The following is a 12,248-nucleotide window of genomic DNA, read 5'->3' as shown; positions in this document are numbered from 1 at the left end:
AGCTCCAGTTAAGATATTATCTATACCTCTAAAGAAGTCAGAGAAAACTCTATAAAGAAATTCCAGTAAAAGCCCAACTGTGATAGAAAGCTGATGCTGAGGTTTTACAACGAAGCAGAAATACAGCAAAGATGAGAAGATTGCACTAAATCTTGGGGGCCTCATTCTTCAAAGCATTGCTTCATCTTAAACTGCATAAAATCATTCTGCAAGGGCAGAAGACCATGCCCTGGTGTTCATCAGTATGATTTGTAGCATAATGGGGTCTTAGAAGTTTACTCCTTATATAAATGCCTTTCAAGGAGTTTATGACTCTGAATATGAGGGATATTAAGGGACATTGTGGTGAAGGCTAGCAGTGGCATAATAACTGGTGCCAGAAATCATTGAAGGAGACAAGGTCAGCAACAAAGATTAAAGGTCAGGCACAACTAGTACAGATCCTGTATTGTGTAAACTCAGTTTTCCTAATAACTGAAGGAAACAGTTTGGAAGCTGTTCTATGAAAGAACTCATAATCACTAATTCTCTGAATCACTAATTCCTGTGGAATATTAGGCTCCTTGTTATCTCAGAAAAAGGGGAAAGAGATTTCCAAATTTCCAAACCTAAGGATGTAAGATACATTAAAGGACAAAATGTGAATTACATGCAGTGTAAATAAAATTCCAGCTGCATTAAGAACCCAAAAAGGAAATATAATGACTAATTAGCATTAAATGTAGGAAAGTAGAAGCCTGGTTTGGCATAGCACAGTTTCGAATGTCAGTGAGGTTTTAGCTGCCATGGGACCATACCCTTCTGCAAAGGGTGGGAGAGAGAAAGAAGGGAAAGGAAAAAGAATTTAGAGTTTTAATACCTTCTCTGTTTGTATAATTAAAGTTTAAAGGTTAGCAGAAGACACATGATTTATAGCCTCTCTCAGTTCAAGCAACTACACTGGGAACTAGCAACATTCTTCACCTTTACACAAACTTGTGGGTAAATGTGGTTTCATTTGTGACATTGTGACAGGAAAAACACAGGGTGGGAATGAACTTTGCAAAATATTCCCTTCATTGTGGCAAAAGACTTGTCCTACTCTCCCATGCAGTTCTGTCCTCTCCTTTAATGGGTCTTTTCGTTCCAGTTTTACATTGTCTTGATATGGAGTTTGCCTTGAGGCTTCTGGGGAGCAGGGCGTACCGGACATACCAGGAAGGAACAGGGTCTGAATGCGAAATCTTTGTGGATCACCCTACATCCTACCTTCCCTACCTTCTCCCATGCACACCACCATCTCCTTCTCCCCATCCCCCTTTTTCTTTTTCTCTTTTTTTTTTTTTTTTTTTCTGGTCTGTTTCCCCTTGAAGTCTTTTGTTTCCTGGGAATGAGCAATTAAGACGATCAGGATTGGGTTTTTTTTTCTTTCCTCTTCACAAAGCTATGTCACGTGTCCCATCAAACAGCAACTTCCAAAGATAAATACCTCTGGAAGGGTTTAGATGCTCTTCAGGATTTTCAGCTAGGATACCCAGCGTATTTGCTTTGCCTGTGTCTGCACTGTCCTGAAGTTGATAGGAGGAGAGAAAGGAAGAAAACATTGAGGAGGTGGGGGAAGGATGAGGGCGGGAGACAAACACCAAATGCTCAGGCAAGAAAAGAGACAAAACAAGTTCTCCCACCCTTATGCATTTTCCTTTCTCCACGGCCAGTATAAGATGTACCATCCTTAGACAGAGTACTTTCTAAGAGGTGGTTTTCCCCTCCAATTTTTCTTGCTTCTAAGCTTAGACCAGAGTCCATGCAAGCACTTATGAGTATGCACAGGCAATAGAGGGAGCTTACCTACGATCATTGGTAGGAACCATCTCTGGGATTTTCTGCTGCCAGGTAAGATTTGGCTTTTCTTCTCTTTGTTGAGACACCTTTCAGAGTGGATGTGCTTTACATGGATTCATGAGTAAGCAGTCTCTGTACCAGCCTCCTTGTTCACGTTTTCTGGCAACTGCAGCTCCTACACCTCTGGGCTGACACACACTAAAGGAATGTCTAAGGAGGCTTACTGCAAAGCAAAGGATTTTCCAGTGGGGAAGGACTTTATTTTCATTGCCTGCAGTTTGAATGAGTGGTAACTGCCTGGCAGTGTCTCAGCTTGCTGTATGCATGCTCAGGGACAGATTCATCCTTGGACCTGATCATCAGGCACAGCCCCACATACCAGCGCCTGGGAAGATGAGTGCTTGTGCCACCCAAGCTGTGTCACAGGTGGGTTATCAGGTGTGCTTTCAATTAGATAGAAAGCAGACCCAGCACAGAGGGCTCCCACACCCTGGCCAGCTAAAGCCAGGAATTCAAGTATAGGTTGGAGCCCCAGCTGTGAGCCCTGGTGACAGGCAGGGAGGAAGTGTGAATATGGCCAGCAGCTGTCCTTCAGGCAGAGTGTGACCCGCCTGCACTTACTCATCATAGGTGTGATGAAGCACAGCTGGAGTGCTGCAGTGGATGGCTATCAACCCTTCAGAAGGGATAGGCAAGGAAGGAGAGGCAATGGAGGAACTCTGTATGTTGGGGAGTGTTTTGATTTGTCTAGAGCTTGATGACGGTGATGATAGGATTGAGTGTTTATGGGTAACAATCAGAGGGAGGGCCAGCAAGGCAGATATCATGGTGGGAGTCTGTTACAGACCACCTAACCAGGATGAGGAGGCAGATGAAATATCCCATAGGCAGCTGGGAGTAGTCCCACAATAGTCCCTTGGTCTTGTGGGGCACTTCAGCTTACCAGGTGTCTGCTGGAAATAGAATGTATCAGAGAGGAAACAGTCTAGGAGGTTCCTGGGGTGTGTGGAGATGATAACTTCCTGACACAGTCAGTCAGTGAGCCAACTAGGGAGGGTACCCTGCTGGATCTCCTTTTTGTGATCAGAGAACTTGTGAGTGATGTGATTGGAGGCCTTCTTGGGTATGGCTATCATGAAATGATAGAGTTTTCAATTCCCAAAGAAATAAGAAGGGAGTATAACAGAACTGCAACTTTAAACTACCAGAGGGCAAACTTTGGCCTGCTTAGGAAACTGGTTGACAGAGTCCCTTAGGAGGCAGACCTGAAAGGCAAAGGGAGTCCAGGAAGGCTGGACGTTCTTCAAGAACGAAATCTTAAAGACACAGGAGCAGGCAGTCCCCATACACTGAAGGACAAGCCATCAGGGAAGAAGACTGGTCTGGCTGAAAAGATCCCTCTGGCTGGAACTCAGGGGGAAAAAAAGAGTTTATGACCTTCAGAAAAAGGATGGGCAACTCAGGAGGACTGCGAGAATGTTCTGAGGCTATGCAGGGAGAAAATCAGAAGGGCCAAAGCCCAGCTAGAAATTAATCTGGCTACTGCTGTAAAAGACAATAAAAACTGTTCCTGTAAATACATTAGCAACAAAAGGGGGGGGGGGAGTGTAAGGAAAATCTCCATCTTTATTGGATGTGATGAGGAAAAGGTAGAGGTACTTAATACCTTCTTTGCCTCAGTCATAGGCTGAGTTGTTCTCTGGGCTCTGTGACCCTGAGCTGGAAGATAGTGATGGGAAGCACAATGAAGACACCATAATCCAAGGGGAAATGGTTAGTAAGCTGTTATACCACTTGGACACACACAGGTGCATGGGGCAAGATGGGATCCACCCAAGGGTACTTGAAGGAGCTGGCAGAAGTGCTCATTCAGCCACTTTCCACCATTTATCAGCAGCCCTGCCTACCCAGAGACTACCCCATTAACTGGAAGTTAGCAAATGTAACACCCATCTATGAGAAGGGCCAGGAGGAGGATTCAGGGACCTTCAGACCCCTTCATTCTGACCTCAGTGCCAGGGAAGGTTATGGAGCAGATCACCTTGAGTGCCATCACAGTGCATACAGGACAAAATGGTGACCAGGCCCTGTCAGCATGGGTTTATGAAAGGCAGGTCCTGCTTGAGCAACTTGATCTCCTTCTATGACAAGGTGACCTGCTTAATGGATGAGGGAAAAGCTGTGGATGTTGCCTACCTAGCCTGTTGTAAAGTCTTTGACATGATACCGTATCCTACAGCATTCTTGTAGAGAAACTGGCTGCTTATGGCTTAGGCAGGTGTACTGTTCACTGGCTTGATGGCCATCCCCAAAGAGTTGTGGTGAATGGAGTTAAATGCAAGTAGTGGTTGGTCACAAGTTCCACAAGACTCAGTGCTGGGGCTAATTCTGCTTATTAATATCTTTATCAGTGATCTGGACTAGGGGATCCTACCGCACCCTCAGTAAGTCTGCAGAAAAAGACCTGGGGATGCTGGTCAACAAGCCAGCTGGTGCTCAGACAGCCAAAAAGGCCAATGGCATCCTGGTCTGTATCAACAATAGTGCAGCCAGCAGGTCCAGGGCAGTAGTCTTCCCCCTGTACTTGGCACTGAAGAGGCTGCACCTCAAGCACTGTGTTCCATTCTGGGCCCCTCACTACAAGAAGGATGCTGAGGTGCTGGAGCTTCTCCAGAGAAGGACAATGAAGCTGGTGAGGAGTCTGGAGCACAAGTCTGATGAGGAACTGGGAAATGGGAGCTGGGGTTGTTTCATCTGGAGAAGAGAAGGCTTGGGGGGGGACTAGAACAAGAGATAATGGCCTCAAGTTGCACCAGGTGAGGTTTAGGTTGGATATTAGGAAAAAATTCTTCACTGAAAGGGTGATCGAACATTGCAACAGGCTGCACCAGGAAGTGTTTGACTGCCACGTGTAGATGTGGCACTTAGTGACATGGTTTAATGGTGGACTTAGCAGTGCTAGGTTAACGGTTAGACTCGATCTTAAAGGTCTTTTCCAGCTTAGACAATTCTATGATTATGTTTTGCTGGCATTCCTGCCACGTCTGGGAAGGAAGAGCTGACACAGGCTATCTGTCTTCATGTTTCATGGCACGGGTGAAAAATGTCATCCAAGATACAGCAAAAACTTAAGGCTCTCACTATAACCAAGTCAGGAAAGGACCATCCTTACCAGCCAGATATCTGCTTGAATAAAACAAAAGCTATTTCTGACCTCCTAATGCAGTTGGCAGTATATTACAAGTAATCCCAGTAGAACAACAGTGTTACCGAAGTATTTGAGTGGCATAAGGCAGGTTTGTGATTAGAATGAAATGCTCTTATTTGTGCTGGTTGCACAAAAAACGAAAGATTAAGCTATTATTGCAGTTGGCTGTGGTACCACAGGGCACACTGCTCTGCTCTCTAGTTTGTGTTAACTCTTTCCCTCAGAGACATTGTCATGGCAACAGAACTGTTGCTCTGACATATATGGTTGTAGGTTTCTCTGAGCTTGAAAACTACTGACCTCCATAAAGTTATGCAATAGGAGCAATTTGGGATATATTAAAACTGGTAAAACTTGTGTGGTTATCAGCCCTGTGTTTCAGATATTTACTTTCTTCAATTCTTTTTTTTTCATACCAGGATTGCATACTCTAGTAGCAATATGCAGAGCATTTCAAACCTTTAAATTAAAGGCTATTTATTTGATGTGCTTACATGGCAGCATGCCTTAGATGAGTGTCATGCCCATGCTCAAATATTTGAATTAATTTCCTTACATGAGTGCTGTGAGGTACATGCTGTTATTCACCATTAAGCAAGTTCAGAAATGGGGCACAGAGAGATTATGTGATTTTCACAAGATTGGAAGTGAGTCAGAAGCAGAGTAGGAATACAAGATAAGTTTTCTGTTGCAAGCACAAATAATTCTTATTTTTCATTGGGTTTGTTTTCCCTCCCTCCCCCCTTCCCCCAAGTCTATCTACTCATTAGTGTTGACAATAGTCCCTGTCAGGGCAGTGCTAAATGCAGATATTTCTTATACGTAGTTAGTAGCTCTTAGTTATCTGATGTGATGGAGAGAACTCAGCCAAAATGTTCGTACCACGGCCACAGTCTTTTTGCTTTGTCTATATATGAACAGAACCTGGGCAAGTATTTGCATGAGCAAATCTTAGCATCTAGATATACTTCTGTTATTTTCACTTACATTTCTGGCAACACAAGTACCTACTGTGCAGACCCTTGGGAAGCCATGAAAACACATGTACATATATGTATATATACACATGCATGAAAACATATATATTTTCTACTTACATAAGATCTGTATCTGTAGATAAACATAAAATAATAGGAATGTCTAGTTTCAGGCAGTAGTTCTATAAAACATAGCTCTGCTTAACAGTGAACACAGAAGCTGATTTCATAAATATTTTCAGATCTGATTTAGAGATTGAAATTAAGAACAAAGTACTGCAGTATGTAAGTAGAGATTTAAGAATTACTGATATCTTCTGTTCTCAAAGTACAGTATTTAGGTTTTCTTTACTTCTTTGTATTTACCTGCAAAGAAGAAAATTCACATTTTTCCTGTAACAATTGGCTACTGAGCCCTAAGGCTTTATGTAAAATGGTAAAGGGAACTAAACCCCTTTATTCTTGTGTAACTCATTATCTAACATCAGACGATTAGTGCTAAGGTTTCAACCTAAACCAATTCAAGTCCCTCATTAACAGGGCTAGATTTCCTTTGATCTAATTACTTAATGTCCCAGATATATAGGAAGTTCAGAGATTAGCTCTGAGAAATCTCTGCAGACATCATCACATCTAGAAAAGTGAACTTACGTAGAGGCTCCAGAAATGTTGTTTAAAATGTTAACAATACCCATTTAGTCTGCCGGTAATGCCTGGTTAAATGTTCAATGAAATCACATTGATGATAGCTAGAGAATGAAGATAACTGCTTGCTGAATAGGGTTTAAACTTCATTATTATAGGCAAGTGAATTGCAAATTTCCATAATAAAACATTCAATGCACTTGTCAGATTCTGTTGTAAAGTTTGATAATTGCTGTTGTAAGGAAAACAGTACAGCAGGGTGTTGCTGTCACATGATGAGCTTTTGAGGCTGAGTTATTAGGATGCCCTTTTAAAATGTTCTCCATGTTTTCTGCTTTAGAGGCAAGGGATATCATCATGGAGATTTCATCAAAAGAAAATACTCAGCTTTTCTCAAACACAATCCTGCTTGTTGACCGAACTTCGTTCAAATCTGAATCTTCCACATCCAAGGAAAAACAGTCGTATTGTGGAGGTATAAAGGTAGAGTAAGAGGTTTTGACTATTCCAGTAGGGACTTAGAAAGCCTCTTCTTTTTTCTTTTTTTCTTTTTTTCTTTTTTTTTTGTGAACTATCCCTTTTTCCCTTCTGATTATGTTTTGCTGAGTCACTATGAAATTATTAAATATTTTTCTAAGTCTCAAAAAAAGTCTGCTTCAGATCTTCATTTGCCTAGCATTTGGCAATGTTCAAATACAACATGATGGTTGAGGCTTGTGTTATGAGATCTTAAAGGATATTCCTGAAAGGTCATTATATCCTCCTTATTGCACCACCCTATTTTCCTGACCTTAAGAACAGAGCATTGGCAGACATGTACCACAGGTAGCTGTTAACACAGATTGCTTTTTTAAGCTTGTAGACATGGTAGTCTTCTGGGCTTTAAAAAATAATGCTTTTATTATGGTCTGCATGTTTTGAGCACTCTGTTATTAATGTACTATTATAATATTCCTGATTTGAAAGAATTCTCCTTGAGGTGTCTTTGAAACAAATCTGCAGAAGTATCACCACTGTGTCTGTATTTATCTCACCCATAAGAAGTACTTCCTTGAGCCTCGTAATGGAGCTGTACCTACCTGAGTAGGACCACTGCACCTTAAAGGAGCATTCCTCTCTGTATGGGAAGCTGTGGTACAGGAGGCAGCATGATGCTTTACCTATTGTCTCTACCTGCTTTCCAAAGCCGGGCTGTAAAGTGCTGACACTCTCTTGGGTGAGGTCTCAATAGATTATCAGAGAATGGTAAGGTGAGATGACTGGAGTTGATGTAAAATGAGTCTTTGACCTTGTCCAGTTCTTTTCATCTTGCACAGTCTATATTTCATTTGTTTTTTCTCTCTCACACACACACATACACATACTTACTTTTGATATTCATCCAGCTCCCAATACAGTGAATTACTTCAGCAGCAGTTGACCTGAAGTCTATAAATAATGCAAAGCAGTGAGGATACAGTGGGATTAATTGAGTCTGATGACTGCTATAAAAGTTTTTTGATTCCTGAATATACTCCTTGTTTTTGTCTAATCCTGTAAAGGCCCAGAAATGAGGTCCCTAGATATCAGCCTTATTATATGTTAAAATTTCCTTTATTAACCAGAAAGATGTGGTGAAATATTCAATTACAGTCACTGGCAAAACAAAAAATAATGTGAAATCATGTGCTCCTTTCAGTTCCAACTCTAAATGAGGAACACTTTTCCACAGCTGTACAGTCTCCATCTCCCTCCTGGGACAGCTGCAAATCCAGAAGGAAAACTTGTGTCAAAGAGAGACTGAGATGGTTGAAGCTCTAGTTTGACCTACATGATTTTCCTGTGAAAAAGTATATTTGCTTTCACATTTTTATTTAAAATCCAAGGCATAAACACACAGAAAATGTAAAATATCATGGTGATATTTCTATCAGAGAGCTCATTTTGAGACCTCACTGGAAGAAATAAGAATCAGATACTCTTATTTTACCCACAAGTCTTTCTGAAGGAGGAATAACCAGCGCCGGATAAAGTAGTCTGTTGAATTTGAGACAAGGGGGAGCACAGAGATACATTTGAGAGTTGACACAAAAATTTGCTTTCAACAGTGCTGCCAGTGTTATTGCCTATGTGCCTTGTCAAATGAGGTTTGTAAGGAGTATTGCATTGGAGGTGAGTACATCTCTTTAGAGCACCTGCTTACTGGAAAGTATGATTGCTCAGAGGGAAGGCCTAAGGAGTAGGACAAGGATCTAGGCCTCTCTTAATATGAAATATTACTGTGTCCTTTAATTTCTGGCTTAGGGCATGGGGTTGTTTTTTTTAACTTTTACAAAAAGCACCCCTCGATATTCATCAATACAATCTATCTGAAGGTAAAAAGCAGTGTTGTGATTTTCATGATCAATTGCACAACTGAGTATCTCTGGAGCTTATAAACTCACAAAGGCTGCATTTGGTGGTGGCAAATTTAGGCAATAGCTCTTCAGGACCTTGCACTCCCACTGTATGCATTTCAGCTCTAGTCTTGCCCCAGAAACTGAAGAGCCATTAATTGTTGAAGTGAACATAATGCCCTTCTGGAACACATCTTCCAGTTTTCTTTGTGTAAAAGGGAGTCAGTCTGCATATTTGCAGTATGACCAAAGCACAGTGAAGGGATTGGGGAGTTTCATTTCCAAAGCCCACTCCTGATTCAGACTAACACATAAAACACCTCTGCAAAATAAAAGGATGAATGAAGGTTCTCTCCCAGCAAAATGCAGTGGGCACTCAAAAGAAAATGTACATATTAGAGCTTGCAAGAGATCTGGTGGGGAATGGATGAGCCTAGAAGAGAATTTCTTGGCAGGTCATTGGTCGACTCATGGACTCACGTAACAGGAAGCAGTGACTTCTCCCTCCTGGTCACCCTGGGCTTCAATGGGAACAGCTTACCAGAACAGGACTCTAAAATCCAGCTGATTGCAAAAGCCTATATTAAAAAATGCCAGAAAATGCCACCTCCCCCCTGAGGTGCACTCAACATGTACCCTATTGTTATTGTGTAAGATGCCCCCTCCTGAAAGATATAAGGTGGGTGTTATATGTCTGTCTTTCAAAGCACCGGTACTATTGACATCTACCTGAAATACACAGTGGCTGACAGGAAGTTCAGTTTTTATCACCATTGCTTATAAGAACTGGACAAAATAGTAATCCAGTATTCTTAAAAAGCAGGAGAAATATTCATGTGGTTAGTTGGGAAGAGTTGGGATTGTAAAACTTGTTTAAAAATAATTCATAAAGTAAAGCTTTCTGTACTGCCTGATTTTAATCACTGTGAATTTCTTTCACAGGTATTCCTTGGAGCATTGTCTTTTGTTTATTTTGCTAAAGCACTGTCAGGAAGTTACCTAAAAAGTACTATAACGCAAATAGAAAGAAGATTTGATATCCCTTCTTCTTTGGTTGGCATTATTGATGGCAGTTTTGAAATTGGTATGAGCTGTACAACATATTTTTATTTTCAGAAAAAAAGAAATGGGAAATTTGCTATGAAAAATAATTGTATGAATCTCCTTGAACCATTAAAACTGAGCAAGATTCACCTAGTAAAGATCAGCATGACTGCCAATATGATTATTTTGGGTAGGATAGGGTTGCTTATACAAGCAATAGTTCAACATACTTATAAATATTTTATACTGTGATAAGCTAATGTCTGGAAAATAACACTAGTAGAAATTTGGGCTGTTGAATAAGAATTCAGCTGCACAGATTCCCACTTTCTCTCACATTTTGTCAGAAATCCACCTCACCCACAAGTGTTTGCCCTTCATGATTTGTTAAGGAGGAAGGGTACAAACCACCAACTATAATCTGTTATTGTCCAGTCCATCCCTTTCCTTCTTGCACTAATGTTTCCAGGATGACACTGTTTCTTACAATTTCAGTTTACTGAATTTTTCTCATGGGTGCACAGTGGACTGTGGTATTCACAGGAATTAAACGTTAGCCTAAATGTATAAAGTTCTGTTCAAGTCCCTCTTTTCCTGTTTTCCTGGATATCTATTCTTTTCAGCTGGCATAGTCCTCCTCATTTTTAGCTGATTATCCAAAAGTTTATGGTTGTTTTATCATGGAAGGCATTGGACTCTTGTAAGAAATGCTGGAAAGAGGGAGAAACACCAATCTCATGCAATCAGTCCTCTCCCCTGAGATCACTGCCTATACCATTCACTAGAAATTGTTATTTTAGGGAATCTCCTACCAACAAGCTGTAAAACTCAGTTTTCCTTTTGTACTCTCAAAGGGAACCTCCTAATCATAATTCTTGTAAGCTACTTTGGAGCGAAGCTTCACAGGCCAAGAATAATTGGAGCAGGCTGCCTAATTATGTCAGCTGGAACATTCCTAATTGCGATGCCCCAGTTCTTCATGGGACGGTAAGTGCAGTGATTGGTATTTTCTGGCTGGGCTATGCACATTGCATGTTAACTCACTAAAATATTTACTCATTGACTATAAAGATGTCCATAGAAATAGGCATATGTAGATGTGGTTATGAAACATTTTTTTGTGAAAAGACTGATTACTGTTCAGCAAATAATTTAACATATGTGCTCAGCTGTAATTGCATTATCATTTTATTAGTCTCTGATCTTGACTGGCCACACTTTGACACAGTTTAAGAATTGTTGAGACTTCAGTGATGAAGTGATGACTAAACTCAGGAAGACAATCTGAGTTTCAAACACAAGTGAGACGATACAGCCACTGTCTGGTAATCTCAGTACAGATTCATGCATCATAGTAGACCAAAGTGCCTGTTTAACTGAAATGCATCACTGTGACACGAAGAGAACCAAAGGAACAATTTTCGTGTACTAACACAATATAAACTGAGTTCCATTTATTGACTGTAAACTATCATTGTCAACACTGGATGCAGATGAAATTTTTATTTAAGTGCCTATCTTCCATGGTCATAACACATCTGTTTGCTTTTTCTCATAAATTGGGACATTAAAAAACAACTTTGATTTATAAACAGATATGAGTATGAAAGATTCCCTTCCACCGTCAATTCTACTGTTGGCATCTCTCCATGTCTGCAGGATAAAAGCCAAACTCTGCTCCCTGCCTTGGAAAAACCTCAAGCAAAAATAAATGCAGGTGAGAATGATCTGTGTCAAATATCGTGATAAGCATACTAGAATGTATCAAAAGGCTCATAAACTCTCATGCAATAGTTTATTTGAACACAATAAAAGTAAAAGGTATAAGATGAATCTTTTCCACAGAAAATCCAGATCTACTGGTTGAGGCAAATTATTTAAAAAAAAAAATATAACTGCCACTGACCACTGCCAAGAGTTGGGTTTTTTTTCCTCAGGCTGCAGCCTTTCCTCCAGCCTTGCTGTCTCCTCCAGCAATTTTCTGCAGCTTTGTGGCTTGCAGAAACACCAGTCTCCCATGGTGACCTTGGAAAGTCATGGTTTTCCCTCTGCCAGGAAATATGCCTTTAGATCCTCAGCCTGCTGGAAAGAGCTGCTTGGGTCTCACAACCTGCAAATCCCACTTCTTGTTTCTCTCCCTACCCATGACCCCTTTTTGCACACCACAGAATTCTCTAC

At 40.9% G+C, this 12,248-nt stretch overlaps 1 protein-coding gene across 1 annotated transcript in view; it reads left to right on the top strand.

Moving 5' to 3' along the window:
• The first annotated feature begins 1,621 nt into the window (after positions 1-1,621).
• LOC133217961 (solute carrier organic anion transporter family member 1C1-like) overlaps positions 1,622-12,248 on the top strand; it is a 28,115-nt gene continuing 17,488 nt past the window's right edge. Inside the window, exons 1-5 of the mRNA XM_061363855.1 lie at positions 1,622-1,872; positions 6,992-7,134; positions 9,969-10,110; positions 10,925-11,057; positions 11,666-11,787. Coding sequence (XP_061219839.1) covers positions 7,009-7,134; positions 9,969-10,110; positions 10,925-11,057; positions 11,666-11,787 — 523 coding nt within the window. The 5' untranslated portion in view covers positions 1,622-1,872; positions 6,992-7,008. The remainder of the gene's footprint in view (positions 1,873-6,991; positions 7,135-9,968; positions 10,111-10,924; positions 11,058-11,665; positions 11,788-12,248) is intronic.

This window comes from Neopsephotus bourkii, unplaced genomic scaffold (genome assembly GCF_033783945.1).
Source record: "Neopsephotus bourkii isolate Nb327-2 ecotype Australia unplaced genomic scaffold, CSIRO-AGI_Nbou_v1 NB_1183, whole genome shotgun sequence".
NCBI classification, from domain to species: Eukaryota; Metazoa; Chordata; class Aves; order Psittaciformes; family Psittacidae; genus Neopsephotus; species Neopsephotus bourkii.
This window is presented reverse-complemented; position numbering and strand designations above follow the sequence as displayed.